Source organism: Ambystoma mexicanum, chromosome 3p, assembly GCF_040938575.1.
Source record: "Ambystoma mexicanum isolate Mex_15411 chromosome 3p, UKY_AmexF1_1, whole genome shotgun sequence".
Lineage (NCBI taxonomy): Eukaryota > Metazoa > Chordata > Amphibia > Caudata > Ambystomatidae > Ambystoma > Ambystoma mexicanum.
The window spans coordinates 564,044,705-564,071,758 of record NC_090925.1 but is presented as its reverse complement, the minus strand read 5'-3'; the positions used below and the strand labels follow the sequence as shown (position 1 = coordinate 564,071,758).

The following is a 27,054-nucleotide window of genomic DNA, read 5'->3' as shown; positions in this document are numbered from 1 at the left end:
GGCTGCTCAACACGCTACCAACCTGTGTAGTACAGACTTGTACCAAAGGTTGTGTCCCTATTACTAGGAGGTCAGGGTTGTTGTAGTGCACCCAACAGTTACTGCATACAATTTGCCTAACTGATGCAGAACGAATATCCCCGGTTGGACTTTCCTTGCTCCCTCGGTCCTAGACTCTTGTGAGGGGACTCTGGATCAGGATTACATGCTTCTGGAGTGTCCTTCAGAGGCTTCTAGAGCTTTTGGCCGGATTCGTTCTGCGGAAGATGTTGTACTCTGTTATGGAAACTCGACAACTGGCAATGGGCTTCTTCAGCACTGAAGAGGCACAGCAAGTTGGGATTGCGCCAAAGCGGAGTTAGTCTGTCCCACCAGCCCAAGGGGAGAAGTCATTCCTTCCGGAGCTGCTGTCGATGCGAAAAAAGGTCCGCATAGCTTCACAGGGCACTTTGAGGTCCAGGAGATTGCAGCGGGCTTCTCTTCGCAATTTTTTCTTCTGGTTCTTCGAGTGGTCGACTCTGCCTGTAGTTCCAAGAACCCTCGCCTTTTTAAGCTTTCTCATTCATTCACAGCCCTAGGGTGTCAATCAAACAGCAGTGTGGCTGTCCTTCCCATATATCCAGCTGGCCAATCGGGAATGATTTTGTTCAGGCATACCTAGAGACAAAGGACAGGGGAGTTTCGGGACCCTCCTTCACTTCCTGTCCTTCCAGACACACTGGAGCCAGGGGCTGGCTTCAGGGCTGCAGCCCGCCAAAGGCAAAAAGCAAAGGGCTCAAACCTGTCTCAACTTATAGAGTAAAAACCAAGAAAGACCTCACAAACAGAAAATGGGGGGGGGGGGAGAGAAGACGGGAGCCACTTTGACAAAATGGACACCAAAAAAGCACAGTGGTAGTAAAAAGTAAGCCACTGCCGCCATCCATTTAAAGTAGTAAGGGTAACAGAAAATGCTACATGAGAAAGTAGACTAAGGGGCCACTAGGTGATTACCCCCCATCCCCAGCACTCCACATAAGATTGTGTATTGGACCTAAAACGTAAAAAGGTATGTACAATCAATTTATCTCAATTAAGTGATCTTACCTTTTGAGGACTGCACATGTTCTGAGATCACTGCCATGATTTAGGGTTGCAGTTCTTTGTTGACACTTCGTTGCTTACATTAGTGGAGTATTGGTTCTCCTCCTCGCCTAATCCAATAATGTTGGCGAAGGGGCTGTATCTGGTGTATAGCTCTAGTTTTACCTCAGTACGGAAACACCTAATCCTACCCAGAGCAGTGATGGAGAAATCTAATGGTTGAAAAACAATGGGATGTTTTGAGACTGATGTTGCATTATATATTTGTATGGCTTCTGATCGTTTACCTTTAACATTTCTTTCTTTACGATTTTAGCTGTTGATGTCCTTTTTAAAATGAGTGGCCTGGGGGAGAACTCCTTGGACCCTCTGACAGTTGAATCACGAAAGCGCAAGACCTCATCCTGCGAGACTCCCGGTCCAAGGTAGGCTACTGTGTTTCTATTTCTCAATTGTAGCATTTTATCAATCTAAAATATTATCTTGTGGTACTATCTTATGTTGGTTGTAAATACTATATCATGTATTTGATGCTTCATCCCCCACAAAGTATTTTTGATTATTTTTTGCAGTGGTCAGTACTCCAGACTTCTGTCAAAGCACTCCAATCTCAGTGCAATATTGTTTTAGGTTTTAAAGCTGCAGGACTGATGTTTTTTTTTTTTTTTAATTATTTTTATTTGTACCTGCTATGTCTAGAAACATAAATATATTTGCTACTATTTGTTTTTCGTAGCTTAAGCTGCAATGGTGAGAAGCGCCGGCGTGAGCAAGAGAGTAAATATCTTGAAGAATTGGCGGAGCTGATTTCTGCTAATCTTGGGGACATTGACAATTTCAATGTCAAGCCAGACAAGTGTGCCATCTTAAAGGAAACTGTTAAACAGATTCGTCAGATAAAAGAGCATGGTAATATTTCTTCCACTTTTATTTACAGTGCTTTTCTTCATTGTCCATTAAAGGCTGAACAAGTCTGTCTATATCATGAACAGCCCATATTGTCCAGGTTCCAAGGCTCTAGGTTTCAAATCTTGAATTCCAGGTTCAGGGACTTGTAACTTTCCAAGGTAGAACATTACGTTTTGACAAGGCATGTATTGATTTTAGAACTCCTAATTTTGTTATGGGATAGAAACTGTGGCAATATTAAACTCACTAAAAGGAGCACAATAAGTAGATTGTTGTGATGCTTTTGTGCCAGCCCATAGCCACAGGTTTGGAGCAAAGTAGATTAACAGTTTTGAATAGCTGGTGCCCTTATTTTATATTTGTAAAGGTGGATTTCTACTTTTACTTTCTTTGCCTTTTGGTTAGGGAACGTCTGATAATTTAACAAGATTGCTAACATAAGTTTGCGTGCAGAGGGGATGTTGAATAAAGTATGTTTGGCAACAGAAGTACTCCAGATATGATTGGGTTGTGCATATTTTACTCCCTGCTTTTGAAGTTGAAATGAATATTTTTCTGGCAGTAAATAAAGCTGTTCAACTTGGCAATCTTTTAGGCAAGTAAAAAAGTGTTAACTTTAAAAAAAACATTGGTACATTGCTAACTCCGACTTTCTGTGCTAGGAACATTTACCATTCATGAAACATTTTTCTATATTCTATGCTCTAGAGATCAGGTGACACTGTTGTATGCGCTGTTGATGCCTCTATGAACACAGCTCTGCAGGCGGCAATAAGAGGCAGATACCTGCATGCTCTGTTACTCCGTAATTGTTTGGTGCGTTTGTCTAATTTGAAGATATACAACAGTTGGGACCTCTGCAGTGGATCAATACACTACATTAACAAAACTTGGGTCAGGTGCAATCTCGGTGATAAAAAATAATTTTGGAATGGAGGTGCTGTTGGGCAGTGTCATTAACATGTATGGGTGTTCTGTAATCCAAGCGATTTTTAAGAATTGCAATTAGAGTTGGAGTAAACCACAGTGTTGGAGAAGTAATATTTGGTCTAGAAATCAATGGGAGATATTTAGCTGATACTACTTTGAGGGGCTCATGCCATATGGTTCAGTGGAGACGCTGACCCAGAGCTAGATACCAGTTTCTCTGGCTTACCTTTCATGATGCAATTTCAGGAGGGTAGCAGTGTAGTTCATGATGCAGCATGACATGAAAGAAAATATATATAAATAGGACTGCAATAGACCTATGCACTACATGAAAAACTACATGAAAATTCTGTGTTGGTCAAAATGGTAGTTTGGTTTTTGATTTCCTGATGTTTCGCTGTCTAACTAGCGCAAACAATTTTAATTACTGAGCAGTGTTTTTGAACATGCAAATCTTAGTTACCAACATGTTTCGAGTCCACAGGCACCTAATCAGGCATAAAGTGCCACTCAAGGAGCGTTCTATATTTGAGGAGATCATGAAAAGGGGGGCAAATGGTATCTAAATTCTTTGTGAAACTGAAAATAAAGAACATAGTAAACTATTAGTGCTCTCTAAGAGAGGGGAGACTCCAGTAAAGTAGTAAATGTGAATAGAAACAATCTAGCCCAAGTGAAAAAAATGGCGATTTTTTTTAATGAACAAGTATCTCACTGTGATTAACCAAATTTTGAAAATGGCATAGCAAAAAAAGTGTAATGGAAGCAAAAAAGGGTGGCGGGTGATGAAAACCCAGTTGTTCTAAAAGTATTGTAAAGAATAAACTCTTTCTTTGCTTACTTTTGTGAGTCCTTCAATTTTTTTGTGTCCCTGGCCATTTTCCCCCCAGGGGTTTCCGTCAAGATCTCGCTGGGGTTGTGACTTTTATGTTTGTAGCCGTTTGGGATCCCTCATGGCCCTCAAAGGTTGGGTTCTACCTCAAAGATTCCAGTTAGCCTCACTGGGTTAGTACCCTGGCTGCTGTACTGGTTCTGGTAGGTGCCAGTACACTTGAAGGCTGTAGTTTCCCAAGTAGTAGCCGTTTTGTCTCTAAAAGCCATTTCATACTGGAAGCTCCCCAAATGAAGCAGAAAGATGTTATATCCAATATCCAGGCAGCTGCACTTTGGTTCCTTTTGAGTATGATTGTGTGGAGAAATGCCCCCTCCTTATTGCGCTTTTGCTCCCATATCCATCCAACAAGGGCATCTCTCATTCCCTGCTGCCCCTCGGGACATCAACGCTTAGTGTCTGTCATTCCGCCCACATCGATGGCACTCCTTTTGCTGCTTTGGCGTTTTGAATTCTGCCTCTGCTGCTTTGGATTCTGCTACCAAGGACACTGGAAATCCTGCTCCACCAATGCTACAGAACCTACCACGGCCACACTGCCAACTACAGTTCACAGCTCTGGGTCTGCCGTGTTCTCTTTGGTGGACCCTGCTCCTGACTTTGGGTTTTTCTACCGGGCCATCTGGAGAACGCCACAGGCAGCACAGGACACTATCGTTGAACTTGTCTGCGGGAAGGGGACTACGGTTAAAGGTCTCCTGCTCCAACTTGAGGTGTTGGGTGAGGAGCACTGGCTCTAGGCAGCCATTTTCCACGGGTCTGTGGTGGTTTTCAAGAATATAGTTTTACAAATAGTATGTGGATCCTCCCAATACTGTTTGATAATCATAGTTATTTACTGTCCATTTAAGCAAGCTCATGTTTTCTGGTACCCTTATCTTTTCATATAATTTCTTCTTGGTTACTTTTACAATGTGCGTGGTGGCAGCAGTGATATTTTGACTGGTTTTATTACGTTTTACTCATTGCACTTTTGCATTTACCGTGACTGGCTACTAAAGGTGGCTAGCGCCCTAAAATGATCATTCCGCAAGGTTTTTCACTTGTTTTCTGCCATATTATTCTTTGGCCTTCTTCCTGCCTCCTTGGGTGAGGAAATGCCTTGTATGGAAATTATTTTCCTGGGGATAGCTGTGGCTTTCAGGTGCTGTGTGTTGCAAGAGGAAGGGGCTGGGACTGTCCAGTCCAATCTACTGGCCTGGTGCCTATGGCTGTTGCTGGGCAAATGTGTTGGCCAGTCGCAATCTGATTGGATAGGCATGGCCTGTTTGAATGCTGCAGATCTTTACTATTGGTGGGCATGCTCCCAGCCTGAATCGTGGATGAAAGGAGGGCTCCTGCACCTGTTCATCTGATAATTGTAGCCTAGACTTCTGTGAAGAAGTGAAGCCCACTGACGAAACCAGGATGAACTCTGCAGCAGACAATCAATGCTCTCTCGGTGAAGCCCTGTTGATCTGTCCTGAGCTAAAGAAGACCTTTGGCGATTAGACACCTCGACATGTGCTAACAACCAGTTTTGAACCGCCCCTCCACCCCCCTCCCCGAGGATATGTGCCAGCTCAGCCTTTAGAAGTGTCCCTGGATCAACCAGTGAACTGACCAGCCCTCTCCTAGGCTACCTTGCTGCAGCCATCTACATTCCGATGAGAGGCTTGAAACTTTGCAGCTCTTAATCTAGTGTCATAGGCCACCTGTTTCTGCACTTACATCCATCACACACAACGGGAAGCTGTGTTGAACCTGCTCCTGTGTGCACTACTGGAAGATCACCTGCCGTCGCCCCGCTAAGGTAACTTCAGTTATAACTTGTCTTTGTGTACTACTGGTGTCCCATGCCCGTCTGTTCGGTTTCACCTTTCCTGGTTTAGGTTTTCTACTAGAAGCTGGCTGAATTCATTCAAAGTACTGCGACTGACAACTAAATCCTGTGACCGAAAATTAACCCCTGACCTCTAGACTACCCTCTCGCAAAGTATCTAAGACAGAAGAGTGAACCTGCAACAGTCTTTGCAATCTTCCCAAGTCTGCATATCTGTTGCTGTCCCCTCACATAGTTCTGTTATTTGGTGTGTGTATATATATATATCAGTTGAATGTGTGCAATCTGGTGGGTAGACACCCAGACTGGGTTCTGGCTGCGTTAGTCCTGAAGGACGCTTATGTGATCAGCTAGGCAGGATTGTCGTGGGATAGCTGTATTTGAGGGTGATGAGGTGTACATGCGGTAGTGTTTGTATGTGAACAGCTAGGCCGAATTTATCGGGGGTATAGCTGTGCTCTAATTTTGTGATGGTGTATAGCAGAGAGTAAGCGTAGTGGTATGATAAGATATGGTTCACCTTTAATACTGTTAAGAATTCCAATTGGGCTATACACCTTGGTCTTAGCCTAGGATGTAGCGTACCATTTGAATGCTTTCTCTTTATTTTCTACGAATTCAATTTGAGATGGCACACAACACGTCTCACACCCCCTTTTACAAATACCCCGGTTCACAATGGACCAGGGACCAGGCCGGTTGGTAGGAAATGCAATATTTATTTTAAAATTCAAAGAAATAACACCAATTTTAATATTGGCAGCAATCATCAATGGGGTCATAATTACAATGAAAACTACTGAAGTACACTTGGGTAATCTTCTACAAGAACATATCCAAACCAAAATTGAGTAGGTGCACTTATTCAATTACGAAAAATGGCACCAGAGTTAAGATTTCCCCTTGCAATGTTCCCTTAAATCTATGAGGCAAATGATTTCTCACAATAGCAGTAATGTATAAACCCAATGCATACAGTTCAAAGGCAAGTTGAAAGTAAGAACACTATGCAGTCGAAATCACACGTGGACAATTGCATTTACACTTTTTTCAGTTTTAAATGTCAAAATGTTTTTTTTTTTTGAATCGGGCGAAATATACATAATTGGAATGGGGATTTTGGGCAGGGTGATCGATGCACATCACAGGGACAATATGAATGTGAAAGAGTGACTATAGCTGAAGAACTGGATGAGATTTTCAAGGTGAAAGGAGGTTCAGTTTTGGTAAAATTAAGCAATTAAGAAGAGCAAATCTGTTTGGAAAGAAAGGAAAAGTTTTACTTAAACTATATTATTAAGACTAGAGTGTTAAAGAAAGACACGGTACGATCCCAGATTAATTTGCAATTTAGCCCTTTCACCCCGTGTTCAGATCTATGTGGGAATTAATTTAAATTATTCCAAATATTGCTAAGGAGTTACTAGATGGGGTGAATGAAGGAATGGCGCCAACACTAGGAAATCAGACCAGATGCACCGAGAATTCTGACAGTTGGACAAATTACCAAAGCATGGATAGAGAGTGGAACAAACACAAAGTATCAAGATGGAGTAGGCTATGGATTGCTGTGGGAGGGGAAATGCAATCCGCTCTTGGATTTGGGATTAGGAACAGCCAACCGGGTTCTGGACTCCAAGGCTCAGGTCACCAGATAGTGGGCTCTCCTGGCAAAAGACAGCTGGGCAAAGGTCTGGCCTCAGCAGGATGGCGCGCGTAAGCAGGTAGCATGTTAGAATCCCACAGCGGGCTCAGCCACCTTTTCCCCCCTTCTTTCTTAACTTATTGGGATTTTGTTATGGGGTTTTAGTAGGATTTCTGGATCAATGTCTTGCTGGGATAGGATAAGCTATGCTTTAGCCTTGCTGGGATAGGATGAGCTATGCTTTGGACTTGCAGTAGAGTCTGGAATCTTGCAAAGGTGGATCTGGAATGTCAGGTTACGCAGGCGTTGGAAATTCAGGAGAGAGTGTGTCGAGTTCTTTTAGCCACCCTTATTTATAAGACAGTGACACCATAGAATTATTGGTGGGCAGAACTGAGCTAGGCCTCCCCCCAAGACCTGGATAGGACAACCAATGTTGTAAGACTTTGTTTCGTCCGTTTACCAATTCTTTGTCGTTTTCAGTAAGACATATTCAGCCTAAATTCTATAACTTTATACATGTGTGTAGATTATTAGGCATATCAGTATTGAATTTCAAAGTGGCATCATGTACACTTTCCTTAGAATATGCAATTCGAGGGGATTGGGTCCTCCAACGTATTCCATATCTATGACAGGTAATCACCACAGCTGTGCTGCTTCGGAAACTTTTTCCTGCGTCGATGACGTCGATGCGCCGTCGTCGAGGACCTCGTCCGACGTCATCCGATGTGATAAGTAGGACGCATGACGCCCATAGCCTCAGTTCCGTTTTTTTCCGCGAACGTGTTGCTTCGTGAATCTCGGTTACGCCTCGACTCTTTGGAGTTCTGTTCTTCTCGGTTCTTCGAACCGGTTTGTTTTTGTGAGAAAATCCTTCGTAAGAAGATATCTTCTACTTCGTCTTCGACCCCGCGTCCGGGCTTCAAGAAGTGCGGGGAGTGTGGGTCCAAGATGTCGGTGACGGACTCGCACGACACCTTCCTCTGGTGCCTCGGGGAGGCCCACGACACGGATTACTGTATCGACTGCCAGTCGCTCACGTCCAAAGCCTTACGGGAACGTAAGAAGAAGTTGTCGGTAGGTCGGGTGTCCAAGCCCCGGAAGTTGAAGTCTGCGGGTCTTTCGACGGATGATTCGAGAGGTGACTCTCCGCGTCGTCGTCGGAAGTCTCGTGGGTCTCCTTCTAGGAGTCGGTCTGGCCACTCCTCGGCCTCTTCGAGGCATTCTCGGAAGCGCCGACACCGGTCGTCTTCCAGGTCCTCTTCTGAGGACTCTGCCCGGCACGTCGCTTACCCCACCAGCCGTGTACGGTACTAAGCCGTCCGCGCCCCCGAGTGCGGTCGGCCGTGAAAGGTCGTGAGACACCGATCGCAAGAGTGGTCGGCACGAGTCACGGGAGAGGTCCCGTTCGGACAAGGGGACTCGTTCTCGACGTACCCGTTCCAGGTCCCGGTCCTCGACGCGCTCAAGACCGTGTGCACCTGTGATGTCTTTGAGGACGACATCGACGCCGACGGGCTACCTCGAGGCTCCGGCACCGAGGAAGTCGTCGACGCTCAGGTCGTCGAAGGACACGCTCGGAGCTCTGGCTTCGAGGACTGTGTCGACGTCGTCGATGCTGGCGGCGCTGCATCGGACGTCGACGCCGATTTACCCGATGCCTGTTCGCTCGACGCCGGCGCCTATTCGCTCGACGCCTTTCGAGGCAGGGGTGTCGGAGGTACCCCATGGCACGGGGGAACCCCCTAGAAATGCTCTGGCTAAGAGCAAGCACTCTCGAGTGCCTTCTTTTCAACACCTGGAATATATTTCGGAGGTGGATGAGGACTCTGATGGCCTGGTTCCTAGTCAGGTTCCAGATGTGACGGTCTCGGGCCATAGCCAGTTTGACGATTTGAGGCAGTCACTGCATGATGCCAGTGGACTGGACACCTCTCCGGAGGTGGAGTTTTGTAGTCCTGTTACGCTCACCTGACTCCCACAGAGGCGCAGGTCTGGTTTGGAGTGTTGTTGCTTCTTCTATGGTGAAGCGCAGGACCCGGAAGATGGACTGGACCGGACCTTCGAATCTGGCTTGTCTGGCTCGCAGGAATATCTTTCTTAGGGTTTGAAAGGTTGAGCTCTCCATCCTGCTTCTCATGCAGGGGCGCGTTGTATCCAGTTACTTCACTGGGATTTGGATTGTAGAGGGTTCAAGTTTTGTTTTCCCGGTATAGTCCCGTAAGGATTCTGTTAATGAGTATGATTCCGCAATAATAATTGTTGTCTCTTTTTCAGGTGCGGAAACTATTCTGAGAAGAGCTGTGGAACCGAAGAATGAGACTTTGGTGAGTTGATGAGAGTTCTCTGTGTCCTTGTATCAATGCGATCACTAACGCTGATGTCTTTTTTTTTTCCCCCATAGGGGCCGGGGTCCGGAAATGCCTGGATGCGGCACCGACCCGAAACGAAGCTCAATCCAGAAGAAATCAGGTAAGTCTTTAATGGGCGTTTGGGTAATGTCTTTTCTTGCGCCCACTAACGCTGATGTCTTTTTTCCCCATAGGGGCCGGGGTCCGGAAATGCCTGGATGCGGCTTCAACCCGAAATGAAGTTGGAATAACCCAACAAGTAAGCTTTGTAATGGTAATTAAGGTTTCCTTGTTTTCTTCCCCTCTCACCTTTATTCTTGTCTTTTCTCCCTAGGCGCGGTGATGTGGCTGCGAGTCCAGATGTCGCCGTAGAACGTGGTGGTACCTTGTACAGGTGAGTGAGATGCGGCGCTGCAGCAATCGATGCGATGTGCTTTTAAATGGATGTCTTCCTTTTCAGGACCGTCGGCGAGATGTCTCCGGAATGCGGATTTAGCAGGTAAGGACTCTTCTTTACCCTTTTCTCTTCTCTTCTCTCTTTGCATGTGTTCCAGGATGCTGGCAGGAGTGGCAGAAGACAGAATGCAGGAGCAAACACGGTGCGCGTCCAGCTGCTAGATGCAGAACAACGCGAAGCCTGAGTTGCTGCTTGGGCGTGGCTTAAATAGCCTTCAAAGTAGTTCCAGGTATGTATCCTTCCTCTCAGGTATGTATTCCTCCCCTGACCACACCCGTGTGGTTAAGTAGTTCCAAAGATAAAGTAGTCCCATTCAGGCCTCAGAAGGCCTGGATGTTGCAGCATGGTCTGCATCAGGTAAGTTAACACTAAGCACCTTTAACACAAAGTCCCCTTTTATGAGCCTGGCGCCCGATATGAGCCTGGCGCCAAAGGTGCCAGGACTGAGTCCAAAGAGCCCCTACTTGAGGCTGTTGTGACTTCCCTTGAAGACATGATGTCTGCCTCTGGGGTAGCTGGGTCTTGTCTGGCACCTTGGAGGTAGGCATCATGACAAGGCCTGAGCCTGGCTCTCATGCCGATTCCTCGTACCGGCCCCTTATGGCTAGGGTCTCCGAGTACTTGGGATGGTTTGCTCCCCCAGGGGAGTTTGTGCAGGATGATCTCACGGACATCCTTGATGTTGGTCCCCCAACTGACCCCGTACTGCCGTTTCATATGGCTCTACAGAGAAGGGCGGCGGCGGCTTGGACTGCTCCGGAGAGTCTCCCGGCGGTGGGCAGGTCCTTGTCGCGAAAATACCGTCCAGCCAGTAGCGACCCCTGCTACTTGACCAGGCACCCCACTCCAGAGAGTTTGGTGGTGCAGGCGGCCACAGCCCCGGCAAAGCAGGCGTCGTACCCTACCATCCCTCCTGATAGGGATGACAAACGTTTTGATGGCTGGGCGAAGAAAGTGTTTTCTTCGGGTGGTATGGCGCTTCAGGCGGCCAAATCCATATGTGCCTTGTCTCGTTTCACACACACTCTGTGGAACTGTGTTGCGTTAGCGGCTGAACATATTCCCGAAGGGGACGAACGGGATGGTTTCCTTGCTATGGTTCAGGATGGTAAGGATGCCATGTGTGAGTCCGTTCAGTCGGGTTTGGACATGGCTGAATGCGTCAGCAGGTCCATGGCGGCGAGCACCGTGATACGCAGGTTTGCGTGGTTGCGGAAGTCGGGGGTTTGCTCCTGATGTGCAATCCCGGCTCCTCAATATGCCCTTTGACGGTGAACACCTTTTTGGCCGCAAGGCTGACGAGAGCCTTGAGAGGTTGAAGACCTCTAAGGCTGCAGCCAAATCGTTAGGTGCTGCAGTCAGGCAACCTCAGCTTTTTCGTCCTAGGGGACAGCAATGGAGGGGTGGTTCCTTTCGTTATTACTTCTCCTTTGGTAAAGCGAGAGGAGCTGGCAGTCAGAGGCCAACGCAGGGGTACCAGAGGTGGACGACAGGGTACCCGTGGTGCCAAGGCCGCTCGGTCAGTTGCCTCTTTGCCCTCAGGTAACGCCGCAGCTGCTACCACTCAGTCATGAGGCCATGTCCCATGGTTCGCTGGTTGGGGAAGGCTGGCGCAGCATCTTGTAGAGTGGCGTGTCATTACTTCAGATGTGTGGGTTCTGGAGATCATAACCCACGGCTACTGTCTTCCCTTTCGGCAGAGGCCTCACGACAATCCACCAGGGAACCTCTCTTTGAAGAGTCCGGATCCGCTCCTTGCGCAGGAAATTCAAGCCCTACTGGAGAAAGGTGCCATAGAACTGGTGCCTGTAGCGGAGAGGAACAAGGGATGGTATTCCCCTTATTTTTTGATTTCGAAGAAAGACGGGGGATTGAGACCCATCATGGACTTGTGCGGTTTGAACAAACTCCTCAGGAAGGACAAGTTCAAGATGGTGACTCTTTCTCAAGTCCTCCAGGCCCTTCAGCTTCAGGACTGGTTGGTGTCTCTCGACCTCAAGGATGCTTACTTCCATGTGCCGATCCATCCCAAGCACAAGAAGTACCTGAGGTTCGCGGTTGGCGACTCGCACTTTCAGTTTCTGGTCCTGACGTTCGGATTGACCTCCGCCCTGAGGGTTTTCACCAAGCTCATGGTGGTGGTGGCAGCTCATCTCAGGCAAGGGGGATTCACGTCTACCCCTACCTGGACGATTGGTTGATCAGGGCGCGCTCTCCCGAGCAGGTCCTGGATCATCTGTCAGTCACCTGCCACTCCCTTCACAGGCTGGGCTTCTCCCTCAATTTAAAGAAGTCCCATTTGACGCCAACACAGCGGCTCCAGTACATCGCAGTGCTCGACACTTCCCTGGGGCAGTGTTTTCCTCCTCAGGTGAGGGCTCTTCACATTCAGCAGATGGTGCACAAGTTTCAGCATGCCCAGACGCTCCCAGCGTTAGAGTTCTTGAGGTTGCTCGGCCTCATGGCATCCTGCATTCTTCTGGTGCCAGAGGTTCGCCTGCGGATGAGATCTTTGCAGTGGGCACTCAAGATGCAATGGTCGCAGTCCTCCGGCAGGATGTCGGACCCGGTTCAGGTGCCGCCCTTGGTCGCCCAGGACCTTCTGTGGTGGGCCGTCGAAGGCAACTTGATGAAGGGGGCTCCGTTTTGGCTTCCCTGGCCGGAGGTGATGATCGTGACGGATGCATCCCTCACGGGATGGGGAGCTCATGCCAACGAGCTGACAGTCAGCGGTCGTTGGTCTCCGTCGGAGTCCAGACTCCATATCAATCTGTTGGAGCTGAGGGCCGTCAGGCTAGCCCTGAAGGCTTTTCTGCCGACTGTGCAAGGAAAGAATGTCCTGATCCTGACGGACAACACCGTGGCCATGCACTACCTCAACAAAAAAGGGGGGGGGGGGGCAGGGTCACTTACTCTGTGCAGGGAGGCGATGCATCTCGAGTTCTGGGCCATCCAGCAGGAAGTTTCGATCTCGGCAGTTCATCTGGCTGGAGACGAAAAAGTGACGGCGGACGCACTGAGCAGGCAGAGCACGATCTCTCACGAGTGGGAGTTGGCTCAGGAGATTCTCCTGGAGATCTTCGCCCTTGGGAGGACCCCTCAATTGGATCGCTTCGCCTCCAGTGTAAACCGGAAGTGCGAGAGGTTCTGCTCGCGGGAATTTCCTCCAAAAGGAGCCTTAGGAGACGCGTTCGTGGTGGAGTGGTCATTCCCACTGCTGTACGCGTTTTCTACAGTCCCCGTCATCCCGCAAGTGCTGCGGAGGTTACGGAAGTTCGGTTCCCGGATGATCCTCATTGCTCTGGCGTGGGCTCGGAGGACGTGGTACCCGGACCTTCTCGACTTGTCCATCTGCCCTCCACGTCGTCTTCCCTACCGAGACGATCTGCTCTCAGGGGAGGGGTCAGGTTCTCCATCCAGAGGTCAGATCCCTCAACCTACACGCTTGGCTTCTGAAAGGTTGAGGTATAAGGATTGGGACCTCCCTGAAGACGTGATGGAGGTGTTGCTCTCGGCCCGACGGCCAGCAACAGTCTCTGTACCGTTGCCTTAAGTTCTGCGACTGGTGCAGAGTTCAGAATGTGGATCCTTTTGCATGTGACATCCCCATGGTTCTGTCCTTTTTACTTTCTTTGGCACACAGGGGCTTGCAAGTGGGTACCATTAAAGGTTACCTGGCGGCGCTGTCCATCTTTAAGCGCTCGTCTGAAGAGTGTTCCTACTTTAAAATCCCTTTTAATTTCACAGTTTCTGAAAGGGCTCACTAATGCGTTCCCTCCGTCACCTTTCCTGGTGCCCGGTTGGGATTTGAACCTTGTTCTCAGGTTTCTAACGGGTGCTCCCTTTGAGCCTTTGCACTCTTGTCCTTTGAGACTGTTGACTCTTAAAACTGTATTTTTAGTTGCGGTCACTTCCGCTCGCAGAGTGAGTGAGTTACAGGCACTTTCAGTTAAGCCTCCCTTCACTGTTTTCCATAAGGACAGGGTTGTCCTTAGAGTCTGTCCTTCTTTTCTTCCGAGGGTAGTGACAGAATTTCATTTGGCCCAGAAGGTGGTTCTTCTGGCATTCTATCCTCCTCCGCATCCTGGTAAGGAAGAGGAGAGGCTCCATAGGCTTGATCCTAGGAGAGTTTTAAGCTTTTATGTTTCACGCATGTCCTGGGTCAGAATGGACGATCAACTCTTTATTGGTTACACTGGAAAGCGTTTGGGACAAGCTGTGACGAAACAGACTTTGTCTCGCTGGATTATTTTGGCCATCTCGGAGTGTTACCGCTTGGCGGGTAAGGACACACCGGCTGGCTTGCGGGCCCATTCTACCAGGGGTATGGCTGCATTTACTGCCCTGCAGAGGGGTGTTCCTATTCGCAACATCTGTGATGCAGCCACCTGGGCTTCAGTACATATATTTGTACGTCACTATTCCCTCGATTCCATCCGAGGACCGGATCTGGCCTTTGGCAAGGCGGTCCTTTGCTCTATTTGATTGCCAATTCTAAATTTGAATTCTAAATTTTTTCCCTCCTCCTTGCTCTGGTACTGCTTTGGGAGTCTGTCATAGATATGGAATACGTCGGAGGACCCAATCCCCTCGAAGAACAAGTTACTTTCTTACCTGGTAACGTTCTTTCGATGGGATGGTCCGACGACTTATTCCATATCGCTCCCTCCCTACTTTCCCCGCTGCAGAATTTCTTATGCGATTGCATCTTAACGTTGCGCAAGGCTTTGTGTCTGACTGGCAGTAGACTAATGTCACACGTTCTGGGGGGAAAAACTACAACTAAGGCTACGGGCGTCGTGCGTCCTACTTATCACATCGGATGACGTCGGAGGAGGTCCTCGACGACGGCGCATCGACGTCATCGACGCAGGACGCAGATGTCGAAAAAAGTTTCCGAAGCAGTACAGTTGTGGTGATTACCTGTCATAGATATGGAATAAGTCGTCGGACCATCCCATCGAAAGAACGTTACCAGGTAAGAAAGTAACTTGTTCTTCGAAGGGATTGTGTCCTCCGACGTATTCCTTATCTTAGATATATATCCTTCCAGCTCTGCTGGCCTCGGAAAATTTTTTCAGTAGAGGGCGCTGCGCGTCGACGTCCCTCGAGTCGATGTCCCTCGACAGCCGCCGTATTGACGCTCGACGTCATCCTGCCTATAAAGGCCGCGCGCAGCGTCCGTTGCTCAGTTCCGTTTTTCCGCGCTTCGTTGTGCCTCGGAACACCGTTGCTCAGTTCTCGTCAAGATAACGTATATAATAACTACTATTTACCTCGATATCGATGGCATCCTCCTCCGACCCGACGACCCCTCGGTCCGGTTTCAAAAAGTGCCGAGACTGCGGGAAGAAAATGTCGTTGACGGACCCTCACAGGGTCTGTTTGTGGTGTCTGGGAATCACGCACCAGAGTTCGGAGTGTGAGGAATGCCTTTCCATGACGGCGAAAGCCTTGAAGGAGCGTAGGGGGAAGCTCGAGAGAGGTAGGTCAACTTTAACTTCCTCGAAAGCTTCTTCGGTAGAGTCGAGACGTTCGTCTCCTCACCATAAAAAACACTCTCGATCTAGATCACGAAGTGGCTCCCACCACTCGTCGACATCGAGACACTCGAAGAAGAGACGTAGGAGATCCCCTTCGTCATCTTCGTCGAGTTCTCCTGAGAGAGTTCATTGCCCCACAAAACGCAGCTCGCAAGCTGAGTGGGAGGAATTCAGGAAAAAGATGCTAAGCGTCTTCGAGAAAGCGGCCTCGTCCCCCTCGAAGACAGCTGAGGGTGATACCCCGGGTAAAAAACCCAAAAAATCTAAACGCCGCGAGTCGCAGTACCCGGCGGAAAAGTCAACCCGAAAGCGCCTCGAGCCATCGGGAGATAAAGCATCATCGACGCCATCGTCGAAAACTCCTTCGAAACAGAGGTCGGCGCCATCGACGCCGTTGTCGAAGGATTCATCGGCGCATCAGTCGATCGAGTCGACGCCGACGTCGACGCCGATATCGACGCCGGTGAAGGAAAGAACCACGGCTACTCCACAGCCAACGGTTAGACAAAAGACCTCCGACTCGACGCCGAGAACGTCGACGTCGTTCTCGAGCAGGACTCCGATCCTTTCGAGTTCTTCGAGGCCTAGTACACATTTCTCGACGCTTTTCACGGCGCCTTCGAGTACTTTCACGTCGGTGTCGACGACATCGACGTTTTCAAGGCCTGTGATGATGGCTCCTTCTGCATTGGAAATGGGGTTTATACCATTCCAAAAACCAATGTATCCCCCTTTAACCTCGATTTTTGAGGAAAGGGAGGATTCAGACCAAGATATTGATTTACAGAGGACCACATCACCAGAGCCAGAGACTTTCGCCTCTGAGGAAGGAAGATTAAAAAATCTTCAGGATGCACTTCAGGAAGCTAGTGGCTTGGACACTTCTCCTGAAGCAGAATTTATCAAACCAGACCCAGGAGAACATGCGGAGACTCCATATAGAGCTCTGATGTCTAGAATCATAGAATTTATGGGTTGGTCTGCACCTTCTCCTGCCTTTCAGCAGGATGACCTCACTGACATACTGGACAAGGGCCCACAGGAGGATCCTGTGGTTCCATTTCACTCTGCTCTACAGAGAAGGATTTTGACAAACTGGGAAACGCCAGAAATTATCCCGGCAGTAAATAAAAAACTGTCAACAAAATACAGGGTGGCTAGTTCTGACCCTGAATATTTGTCAAAACACCCTACTCCTGAGAGCTTGGTTGTACAGGCTGCAACCTCATCAGGCAGCACATCTGCATACCCCACTGCTCCGCAGGATAGGGATGACAAAAAGTATGATGCCATGGCTAAGAAGGTTTTTTCTGCCTGTAGCATGGCGTTAAAGTCTATTAACGCGACCTGTACGCTCGCTAGGTTCAGCCACACCCTTTGGGAGTGCGCTTCATCAGCGGCTGACTGCCTCCAAGAAGGAGAGGAAAGGGACGCATTTTTAAACATCATCAGGGATGGTAAAGATGCGATGTGCGAGACCCTACAAACTGGCCTAGATTCTGCTGACAGTATCAGCAGGGCCATGGCGGCAAGTACCACAATCCGCAGGCATGCGTGGTTGAGGAAGTCTGGTTTTGCCTCTGACGTGCAGACCAGGCTTTTGAATATGCCCTTTGACGGTTCTACCCTCTTTGGAAAGAAGGCGGATGACAGTTTGGAGAAACTGCAAACGTCCAAGGCAGCAGCCAAGTCATTGGGAGCTGCTATCCGTCAGAATACCTTTCGTCCTTCGGGATCATCGTGGAGAGGACGGTCCTTTCGTTACTATTCCTCATATGGAAGGGGCAGGGGACGACCGGCTCAAAGAGGCCAAGGAAGATTTACCCGTGGTGGACGGGGTAGGGGAAAGAAAGCCGCACCCGCAGGAGCAGGAGCCACTTTACCTTCGGCAACTGCATCAGCCGCTTCAAAACCACTCTGAGGTCTCCCCTCACAGAACACCAGTAGGGGGCAGGTTAACTCACCATCTGACGGAATGGCAGGCTATTACGTCAGATGCTTGGGCTCTGGAGACAGTGGCCCAAGGTTACTGCCTGCCCTTCCTACATATCCCTCAGAGTCATCCACCGGGGAACAACCCTTTGAAGCTTCCAGATCCGCTCCTCTTGCAGGAGGTTTTAGACCTGCTAGAGAAAGGTGCCATAGAACTGGTACCTGTAGCGGAAAGGAACAAGGGTTGGTACTCCCCCTACTTCATAATACCGAAGAAGGACGGAGGACTGAGACCCATCTTAGACTTACGGGAATTGAACAAATTCCTCCGAAAGGACAAGTTCAAGATGGTGACTCTCTCTCAGATCCTTCAGGCCCTCCAGCTTCAGGACTGGTTGGTATCTCTAGACCTCCAGGACGCTTATTTCCATGTGCCGATCCATCCCAGGCACAGGAGATACCTGAGGTTCGAAATTGGCAGCTCTCATTATCAATTTCGAGTTCTGCCATTTGGGCTAACCTCCGCCCCGAGGGTCTTTACCAAGCTAATGTCGGTTGTGGCTGCAAGTCTAAGGAGGGAAGGGATTCATGTCTACCCTTACCTAGACGATTGGTTGATCAGAGCTGTATCTTCGGAACAGGCTCAGAGACAACTAGATTATGTTTGCCACTTCCTTCACAAGCTGGGCTTCTCCCCCAATTTAAAGAAGTCACAGATGATACCATCACAGAGACTCCAATTCATTGGAGCAGTCCTGGACACTTCCCTGGGAAAAGCCTTGCCACCAGAGGTGAGGGCTCGAGATATTCTGCAGATGGTCATCAGATTTCAGAATGCCCAATATCTCCCAGCCTACGACTTTCTGAGGTTGCTAGGCCTCATGGCATCCTGCATATTCCTCGTGCCGGAGGCTCGCCTGAGAATGAGATCCCTCCAGTGGGCACTGAGAACTCAGTGGTCACAGTTCTCAGGAAGGATGACAGATCTCCTTCGGATCCCGGTCAAAGTAGCCCGAGACCTTCAGTGGTGGGCCTGTCGGGAGAACATCCTGAAAGGAGAAATGTTTTGGCAACCATGGCCGGAGATAACAGTAGTCACGGATGCCTCACTCACGGGGTGGGGAGCTCACGCCAACGACTTGACCATCAGCGGTCGTTGGTCTCCATCGGAGTCCAGACTACATATCAACCTGTTGGAGCTGAGAGCCATCAGACTAGCGCTGAAGGCTTTTCTGCCGTCTGTACGGGGAAGAAACGTCCTAATAATGACGGACAATACAGTGGCCATGCACTACCTCAACAAAAGAGGAGGCGTAGGCTCACTACCACTGTGCAGAGAGGCGATGCAGCTCTGGTTTTGGGCAATTCAGGAAGGAATCTCTCTATCGGCAATTCACCTAGCCGGAGAGAAGAACTTGACAGCGGACGCTCTGAGCAGGCAGAGCACAGTCTCTCACGAGTGGGAGATAGCTCAGGAAGTCCTTCAAGAGATCTTCGCCCTTTGGGGAACCCCTCAAGTGGATCTGTTCGCCACCAGTATCAACAGGAAGTGCGACAGATTTTGCTCAAGGGAATTTCCCCCGAGAGGAGCTCTAGGAGATGCGTTCGTAGTGGACTGGGAGTTCCCACTTCTGTACGCGTTCCCTCCGGTCCCTGTCATTCCTCAAATGATCAGGAGGTTGAGAAGGTTTCGGAAGACCATGATCCTAATTGCCCCGGATTGGGCCAGGAGAACGTGGTACCCGGACCTTCTAGACATGTCCATCTGCCCTCCAATTCGACTGCCATACAGAGAGGATCTTCTCTCGCAGAAGGAAGGTCAGGTTCTCCATCCAGCCATCAAGACCCTCAACCTTCACGCTTGGTGTCTGAAAGGTTGAGGTACAAGGATTGGGACCTTCCGGATGATGTTATGGAGGTGTTGCTTTCGGCCAGAAGGCCGGCAACTAAAACTCTATACCGCTGCCGTTGGAACAAATTTTGCAGCTGGTGCAGAGAAAAGAATATTGAACCCTTTTCTTGTGGTACACCTATGGTGTTGTCATTCTTACTTTACCTGGCTAATTCAGGCCTACAGGTTGGCACAATTAAGGGCTATCTCGCAGCGCTATCAATCTTTAAGCGCACTGCAGAGGAGCCTTCATACTTCAAAATTCCATTGGTAATACAATACCTAAAAGGATTAACTAATGTTTATCCCCCGAAACCTTTTCAAGTTCCCTTATGGGATTTAAACCTAATTTTAAACTTCCTAAAGGGTGCCCCTTTTGAACCACTACACTCTTGTTCATTGAAGCTTCTCACCCTCAAAACTGTTTTGCTAATAGCATTGACATCTGCTAGAAGGGTTAGCGAGTTGCAAGCCTTATCGTGTAAACCTCCACATACAATCTTTTACAAGGACAAAGTTGTTCTTCAGGTGAAGCCTAACTTCCTCCCGAAGGTAGTCTCGGAGTTTCACATCACTCAGAAGATTATATTACCTTCTTTCTACCCTCCTCCTCATCCGGGGAAGGAGGAAGAGAGACTGCACAGGCTGGACCCTAAGCGAGCCTTGAGCTTCTATATCAGCAGATTGGCTAAGATCAGACAAGCAGACCAACTCTTTGTAGGTTATGCAGGACATAAGTTGGGCTTTCCAATAACAAAACAAACCATCTCCAGATGGATTATTTTAGCCATTCTGGAGTGCTACAAATTGGCAGGAAAGGAGCCTCCTCAAAATCTAAGGGCTCATTCTACCAGGGGTATCGCAACATCCTCAGCCCTTCAAAGAGGGGTGCCAATTCGAGATATATGTGCGGCTGCCACATGGTCGTCCGCACATACATTTACCAAATTCTATAGCCTGGATTCCTCCTCTAGTCAAGAAACTAGATTCGGCAAGGCTGTGTTACACTCTGTCCATTCTGGAAGGGTAACATAACTTTTATTACTCCCGCCTCCAGTCACAATACCACTGCTATGGGAGTCTATCTAAGATAAGGAATACGTCGGAGGACACAATCCCTTCGAAGAACTAGTTACTCTTACCTTGTAACGTTCTTTCGATGGGATGTTCCTCCGACGTATTCCTTATCGACCCTCCCATCCATCCCCGCAGTATGACTTCCTGTGGGTTTGCAGCCTATGCTCCTTCAAGGTGATTAGTCTAATCCAAAAACATTACTGGGGACTACAAAACGGAACTGAGCAACGGACGCTGCGCGCGGCCTTTATAGGCAGGATGACGTCGAGCGTCAATACGGCGGCTGTCGAGGGACATCGACTCGAGGGACGTCGACGCGCAGCGCCCTCTACTGAAAAAATTTTCCGAGGCCAGCAGAGCTGGAAGGATATATATCTAAGATAAGGAATACGTCGGAGGAACATCCCATCGAAAGAACGTTACAAGGTAAGAGTAACTAGTTCTTCTCTGCCATTACTGTTCCCAATATGGCAGTGAAGGCTACGTCTTAAATGAAAAACCACAATTACATTTACACAACTTTTTACATTCCTGCGAAGTCCCGTTGCAAAGATAGCAGTCTTAAGTTTCTTAATTAAATAGTCTTTTGAGACAGATGGTCAGCCTTTGTCCTTTAACTGGGACCATTTTTTTTCTTCAGCTACCACCAACTGTCATCTCCGCCCAGGGTGGCCATGGGGGTTTCCCAGTTTGAATGTTTATTGCCACTTCGCATGTAGGTGTCCCAGATCGATTGTAAGAGCCTGGAGCAGAGACAAGTGTCTGATTTGTTTTTGATATGCAGCCCTATGGGCCTATTCAAAGTTTTCCAAGCTAGCGATTATCACTTGTGTCCCGGAAGTTTATGGTGGCTCCTTTTGGGGGAAGGCCTCAGTTTAGCCAGCAGAAAGACCTGTTCTGGAGCTTGCAAAACCCAGCCAATGCAATGTAATGCCTTTATTTTCTTTTATTTTGTTCTGAATCAAAAACAAGCCTGTTGAGTGAAACATCCCATATATGTTCCCCAGCAAAACCCCCTTACATTGCTAGCCAGGGACAAGTTTTTTATTCAACATTGTACTTTTAAAACAGGCATTTTCTTTTGGTTTGCAAAAGCCCATTTTGACACATGGTGAAAGCTGCTAGGATTTCTTTTAAATTCAATTTTTCTCTCTTCCACCTGGCTTCCCAATATTGTTTTGCATCCCTATTCAGTTTCTTTTATCCAGCAGTTTGTTCGAGCCACAGGTTCACTAAAATTGACATATGCCCATAGAGCTAGGATTTTTTTAAAGCCTTGATTTTTGACTTTTTGTAACCCAAAAGTTAAGCGTTTTCTCGCACGGCCGAAAGTGAAGTTTCTTAGATTTCCCAGATTTGGCTTGACGTTAGCCTGTCATTCAGGGAAATGCTCTTTTCTGCTGAAGCTCAATGTGAATATGGGTGGGCATGGCAGGACCTTATTGATAAAAGCAATGTGATATTGAATAGATGAAAAATGGCGTCAGGGCAGCATTCTTTCTAGTGTAAAATATTTCCTTTTCAATGGGAACTTTTTGCAAGCAGCTGAGCAGCTTGGTCTTTTTTGTTTTTTTTAAACCTTTTTTTTTTTCCAATTTGCTTCTTTTGGTGCACTTTTCTCGGTGTGCCCCCTGTTCCAACTCGCCCAATAGGTGGTTGGCAAGATGGTGCAGCCATCCTTTTGTCGCTGCCGCAGTTTTGATGCAATGGTGCTCCAAGGAGCCAGCACAGCCATTTTGCTGTTAATTGCAGAAGCTCAGCTTGGTTATGGATGGGAATTCTGCTGAGTGGGTTAATGTAGCCCGCAATACGCCAGAGACCAGGCAGGTGAATAGGATGGCAGGGGTATGCAGCGACACACGGGGGCACACAGCGACATGAGGGAGGGGGAGCATGAGGGCTATATAGCGACATCATGGGGAAACCGGAAACCGGAAGACAGGGTACACAGTGACTCACAGGGACTAGAGGGTAGGGCAACACAGTGGGATACATAAGGGCAACACAAGCACATGGCCGTACAGCGACATCACAGGGTCTAGAGGGTAGGGCAATACAGTGGGATACTTAATGACAACATAAGACCAGGAGGGCAGGGTACACAGCGACACACGGGCAGAGGGGCATACAGCGACAGGGCTGGGCTTAGAGTGACAGGACGGTGGCGGCAGAGGGATACATAGTGACATCATGGGGAACAAATGGGAGGGTATACAGAGACACATGAGCACGGTCGGGTATACATTGACATGGAGGCTAGAGGGGATGGGGGTATAGAGGGATACATAGCGACATCATGGGAACAGTAAGGCAGGTGTACACAGTGACATGCAGAGTACAAGGGGCACACAGCATCGTCACGGGGACGCATTACAGGCTGAGGTCACAGCGGCCTTGTGGGAGTTGGAGGAGTTATAGTCTGAGATAATTATTCAATGTTTAGGGATAAGGTTGTCTAAAGCCAAATCAGTGGATGTATTCATTGATGACAGGTTTGGGAGTCCCATTGTGCATTTAGTCATTGGGTTGTCGGAAGTTCAGTCGCATCTTTGAGGTTGGTGTTATGGAAACGGTCACATTTTTAGTAATTTGCGGAATGTCATGTACTCATGGGTGTCGAATGTGTAGTGGAAGTGAGTTCCACAGAGTCGGGGCCAAGGCTGAGAAAGAGGATCATCCGATCCTGATGGAATGAGTGGTTGGATCACTAAAAGGAGGGCAGTGCTTGATCTTAAGGTGCAGGGTGGGGAGGTAAGGTTTTAACTTACCTTGCCGGTATCGTGGGCCGGGCTTGTGCACTGCACGGTGAGTGATGCACAGGGTCTTGAAAGTGGCCCTTCGTTTGACTGGGAGCCAGTGGAGGGTTCAGAGAGCTGGAGAGGGGTGGTCTCTTGGACCCAGGTCGAGGTGCAGTCACACGTGTGTAAAGTACTCACCCTAACCCGCTATTACATGACCTTTGTAGGTGCAACCTGGGTCAAAGATCCCTCTCTAGGCCTTACATAGTGTGTTGGGATTGAATGGAGTACTTCATGTAACTTTTTGACTTTTAATCATAACCACTGGCTTAAAAACCTATGTAAACCTCCCTGAAAACTGACTTTGGAACTGGTTAAGTTTGTGCACAAGGCCCCAAGCCATTTTAGGGTTGGACTTTATAAGCGCTAGGGGAGCTGTTCTGCAAGTATTCTAGTTGTTTCTTGTTCCATGCATCTGCTTTACTAACCTGTTTCTCACTGGTATTGAATCAAATGCTATTCGATTTATCCTAAGGGTGAATGTATGCATCTGTTTTACAAGTGACAGTGTGATATTTCACCATATGTTTTACTTAGTGTGTAACCTAAAGACCTAATCAATAATTGTATTTTTTGTACTTGCCTGTCTAACAGAATTTACTGATTGTCTTCTGTGTGGACTCAATCTAGCCCTAGATCACTTGCAGCCTTCCTGAGATTTGAGCCTTGCTGCTCTGCTGCATACCTGGCTTAGGTTTGGCTAAACTCTAATTGGCTTCTCTGTTCACCATAATAGGGTGGTCTCCCAAAATTCTTCTCCCTGAGCTGATTTTGGAAATCCATCTGAACAGTCACTGGCTATCCTACCATCTGGTTAGTCAGGAACTCTACGGAAACCACCTGTAATCCAAGAAGCTTCTTTGCACTTGAAATGGAGCGGATTATAAATTTCCCTAGCCTGTATGAATGCATTTGTTACGTTAATGATTATAGATCTCTTCAATACAAAACATGACTGATTCACCACTGCAAAGATTGAACATAGACTGCCAACTATGCAGGGAAACAAAAATGAGGAAAAGAGTGCACATTATGCTAAGATGAAAAGGCCTTGGTTGCTATTTAAAGACTATCTTAACCTCAGCATTCTTTAACACGGCTCAATTCCATGATCTGTTTTTTGCTTCTATTTTATCGAGGAATGGTGCTGTATTACCTTCCATGCCTGAGAGAAACCTGGTCAATGCCAAAGAATTTCAATAGAGTCTTCACCTTGCAATAACCTTTAAAGTATGAGATGATGGCCAAGTAGATCTGCCTTTGGTTTTGGATGGCAAAACAGTGTGGCCTGTCACCAACCTTTGGATCTCATAGGTTTACAGTCTAAGATTACTTACACAGAGGAATATGGTACTTTTGGGTTTCCCCACAGCACATCTAGAAAATGTTGATTTAGTCATGGGGGAACAGTTGGAAAGTACAAGGGCTTTTTTGCAAGAGGGACTATTCAAGCTGTTTAAATGAGGCAGAAAGCATAATTGAAAAATATATAGAAAGTAAGAATGGTTCATAAAGCATCACCGGATTAGGGATTGCAGAGCAAACTTAAAAGTCAAGATGACAGCAGGTTACTAGACAATCCAAGGAACAAAATGAACGTGTTGCTTTAGTGTCTGGTTGTTGCACCCTATATAGTTGTATATCTATCAATCGAACAGTTTAGTTTTGAAAAACGAATTATGTGAAGGTTAGCTAGACTATATGGTCTTCGTTATGCCTGGCAACAAGTTGAAGAGTAATGACAGAGTTCAAGAGTGTTTTTGACTCCGTACCCCTGAATAAATGCGCATCCATTCTTCAATACCAGCTTGGCACAGGTTTGAAGCATCAGATTGATGCTATTTGTACTGGCAACATTGGTCTAAACTCATTGGGTGTCAGAATTGGAGGGTAGAGTTGGCTAAAAAGCAGATAAGTATTGAAATTCATGAAATTCTCTTGAGACAGGTAATGTGCACACATGGATGGTGGTGGCAGGGCCGCAAATTCAGAGCTTGCCCGCTATGTGTTCCCAAACCTGAAAAGTCGGCAAAACCTATTAATTGTGGTTAGCGTTCAAGCTTTTTAAAGTTAGTTGCTATTCATTGTCCAACTTACTACTTTCAAAAGACCGTTATGATACTACAGCCTTGATCATACTTGCTGAAGTAATTCTTTCTTTCTTTAGTTTGACCTGATACAGCATACACTCCACTTATGTGTTGGGATTGACCTCTTTTTTTAAGTAGGGAGTGGGGCACTTCTTGGTGCTGCCTTTTGGTGGCAAAACACATAATTGCCTTGCTTCTTACAAACCTTCCAACATTAGCCCTAGGGACCAGTGCTCTTTAGCTCGAGCAAAGTCTTTGGATGTTTTTGTGTAAGCATCTCTGAAATTTACTTTTTACACTCAACCAGCTCCTGTGCTGTTCATAGTTATGTGCTTGCTGTATTCTTTCTGCATTTATCATGACTAACTCCTTAGTAGGCTTTGTTTCTGACCTGTAGCCCCTCCATAATCCTGTACAATTATACATTGGAATCAATGAACCTTTATTAATGTATGGTTAGCCAATGACAAAAGTATTGATTTTTATGATAAACATTTTTTGTAACCTTTTTTAATAAACAGGTAACTCCTCATCCAATGATGACGATGTACAACAAGCAGATGTCTCTTCTACAGGTCAAGGAGTGATTGATAAGGATTCTTTGGGACCCTTGTTATTGCAGGCAAGTATACAAAGTTTGATTGTTATGCTAAAGGAGATTTATACTGTACACTCAACACCTGAGTGGTCTTCTGGTGGATCTGAAAAGCAAGAGGGTAGGGTAAATTAGTAGGACTGAGTGGGGAAAAAAGCGTGTGAGATGTGCCGTTGGCAGCTTCAGTTCGGTTTACATCGTTCGCTGAGTGTAGGTGTTTATTTGGTCGGTAGTTGTCATGTGCTGTTGTGCGAGGCTGTGTGATTTGTTTCGTTGTTGCAGTGTAGTGAAATACATGCATTGTGTTGTGCTGTATAGGTATGGTTATTTTGTTTAGAGTTTGAGGTGTAAGCGGAGTGAGTTTTTATTTTTAGTGTGCTCGTTACTGGTGGCTCTCCATCGTACCACCCTCCGGTTTTGCCACCCATGGCACATGTCCCTGTCATTGTCGTGCATTGTAGTTTGCTAGGGGGGGGGGGGTCTCCCTCCTATATTCTGTGCAGAGTTGTGGGCTGTCAGCAGGGCTGTTTTGTGTTGATGCCTCCTGCAAATCCCCGCTTTTGTCGCGCTTCGTTCTTATCCTCTGTCTTGCCATGTGTGTTTCTTTCCGAGGGTTTTGTGGTGCTCATTTGTTTTCGTAAGAATGTGAGTTGAAGAGCCAGGTTTTAAGGCATTTTAGATGGTCCTTCATGTTTCATATTACTTTCGAGAGGGAGTTCTAGATTTCAGCAGCTAGGCAAGAGAATGCTGATATATATGGTCTAGGTTCCAGGCAGATGTCGTTATTTGATCTGAGTGTTCTGGCGTGCTGGTAAATGTTTGTTTTGTAACAATTCTGCTTGTTGGCCGTGGATTGCTTTGTGTGTTATGCACATAGTTTTGAATGTGATTCGTTTTTTGACTGGCAGCCAATGTAGCATCTTTAGCGCTGGAGTGATGTGGTCTCTTCATGAGAGTTTGAGGAGAAGTCTGGCCGCTGCGTTCTGTATATGTTGCAATTTCTTCAGGAGGTAATCCGGCATTCCGAGCTATTTGC

General features: G+C 47.5%; 1 protein-coding gene across 5 annotated transcripts in view; it reads left to right on the top strand.

Annotated features, from left to right (window-relative positions):
* The window catches only part of NCOA3 (nuclear receptor coactivator 3), a 1,125,593-nt gene that overhangs the window by 429,518 nt on the left and 669,021 nt on the right, over positions 1–27,054 (top strand). For all 5 annotated transcript variants that reach the window (XM_069651291.1, XM_069651290.1, XM_069651288.1 and 2 more), the window contains 3 exons: positions 1,400–1,508; positions 1,820–1,992; positions 25,945–26,045. In XM_069651291.1, the coding sequence (XP_069507392.1) occupies positions 1,420–1,508; positions 1,820–1,992; positions 25,945–26,045 (363 nt within the window). In that variant the 5' untranslated portion in view covers positions 1,400–1,419. The remainder of the gene's footprint in view (positions 1–1,399; positions 1,509–1,819; positions 1,993–25,944; positions 26,046–27,054) is intronic.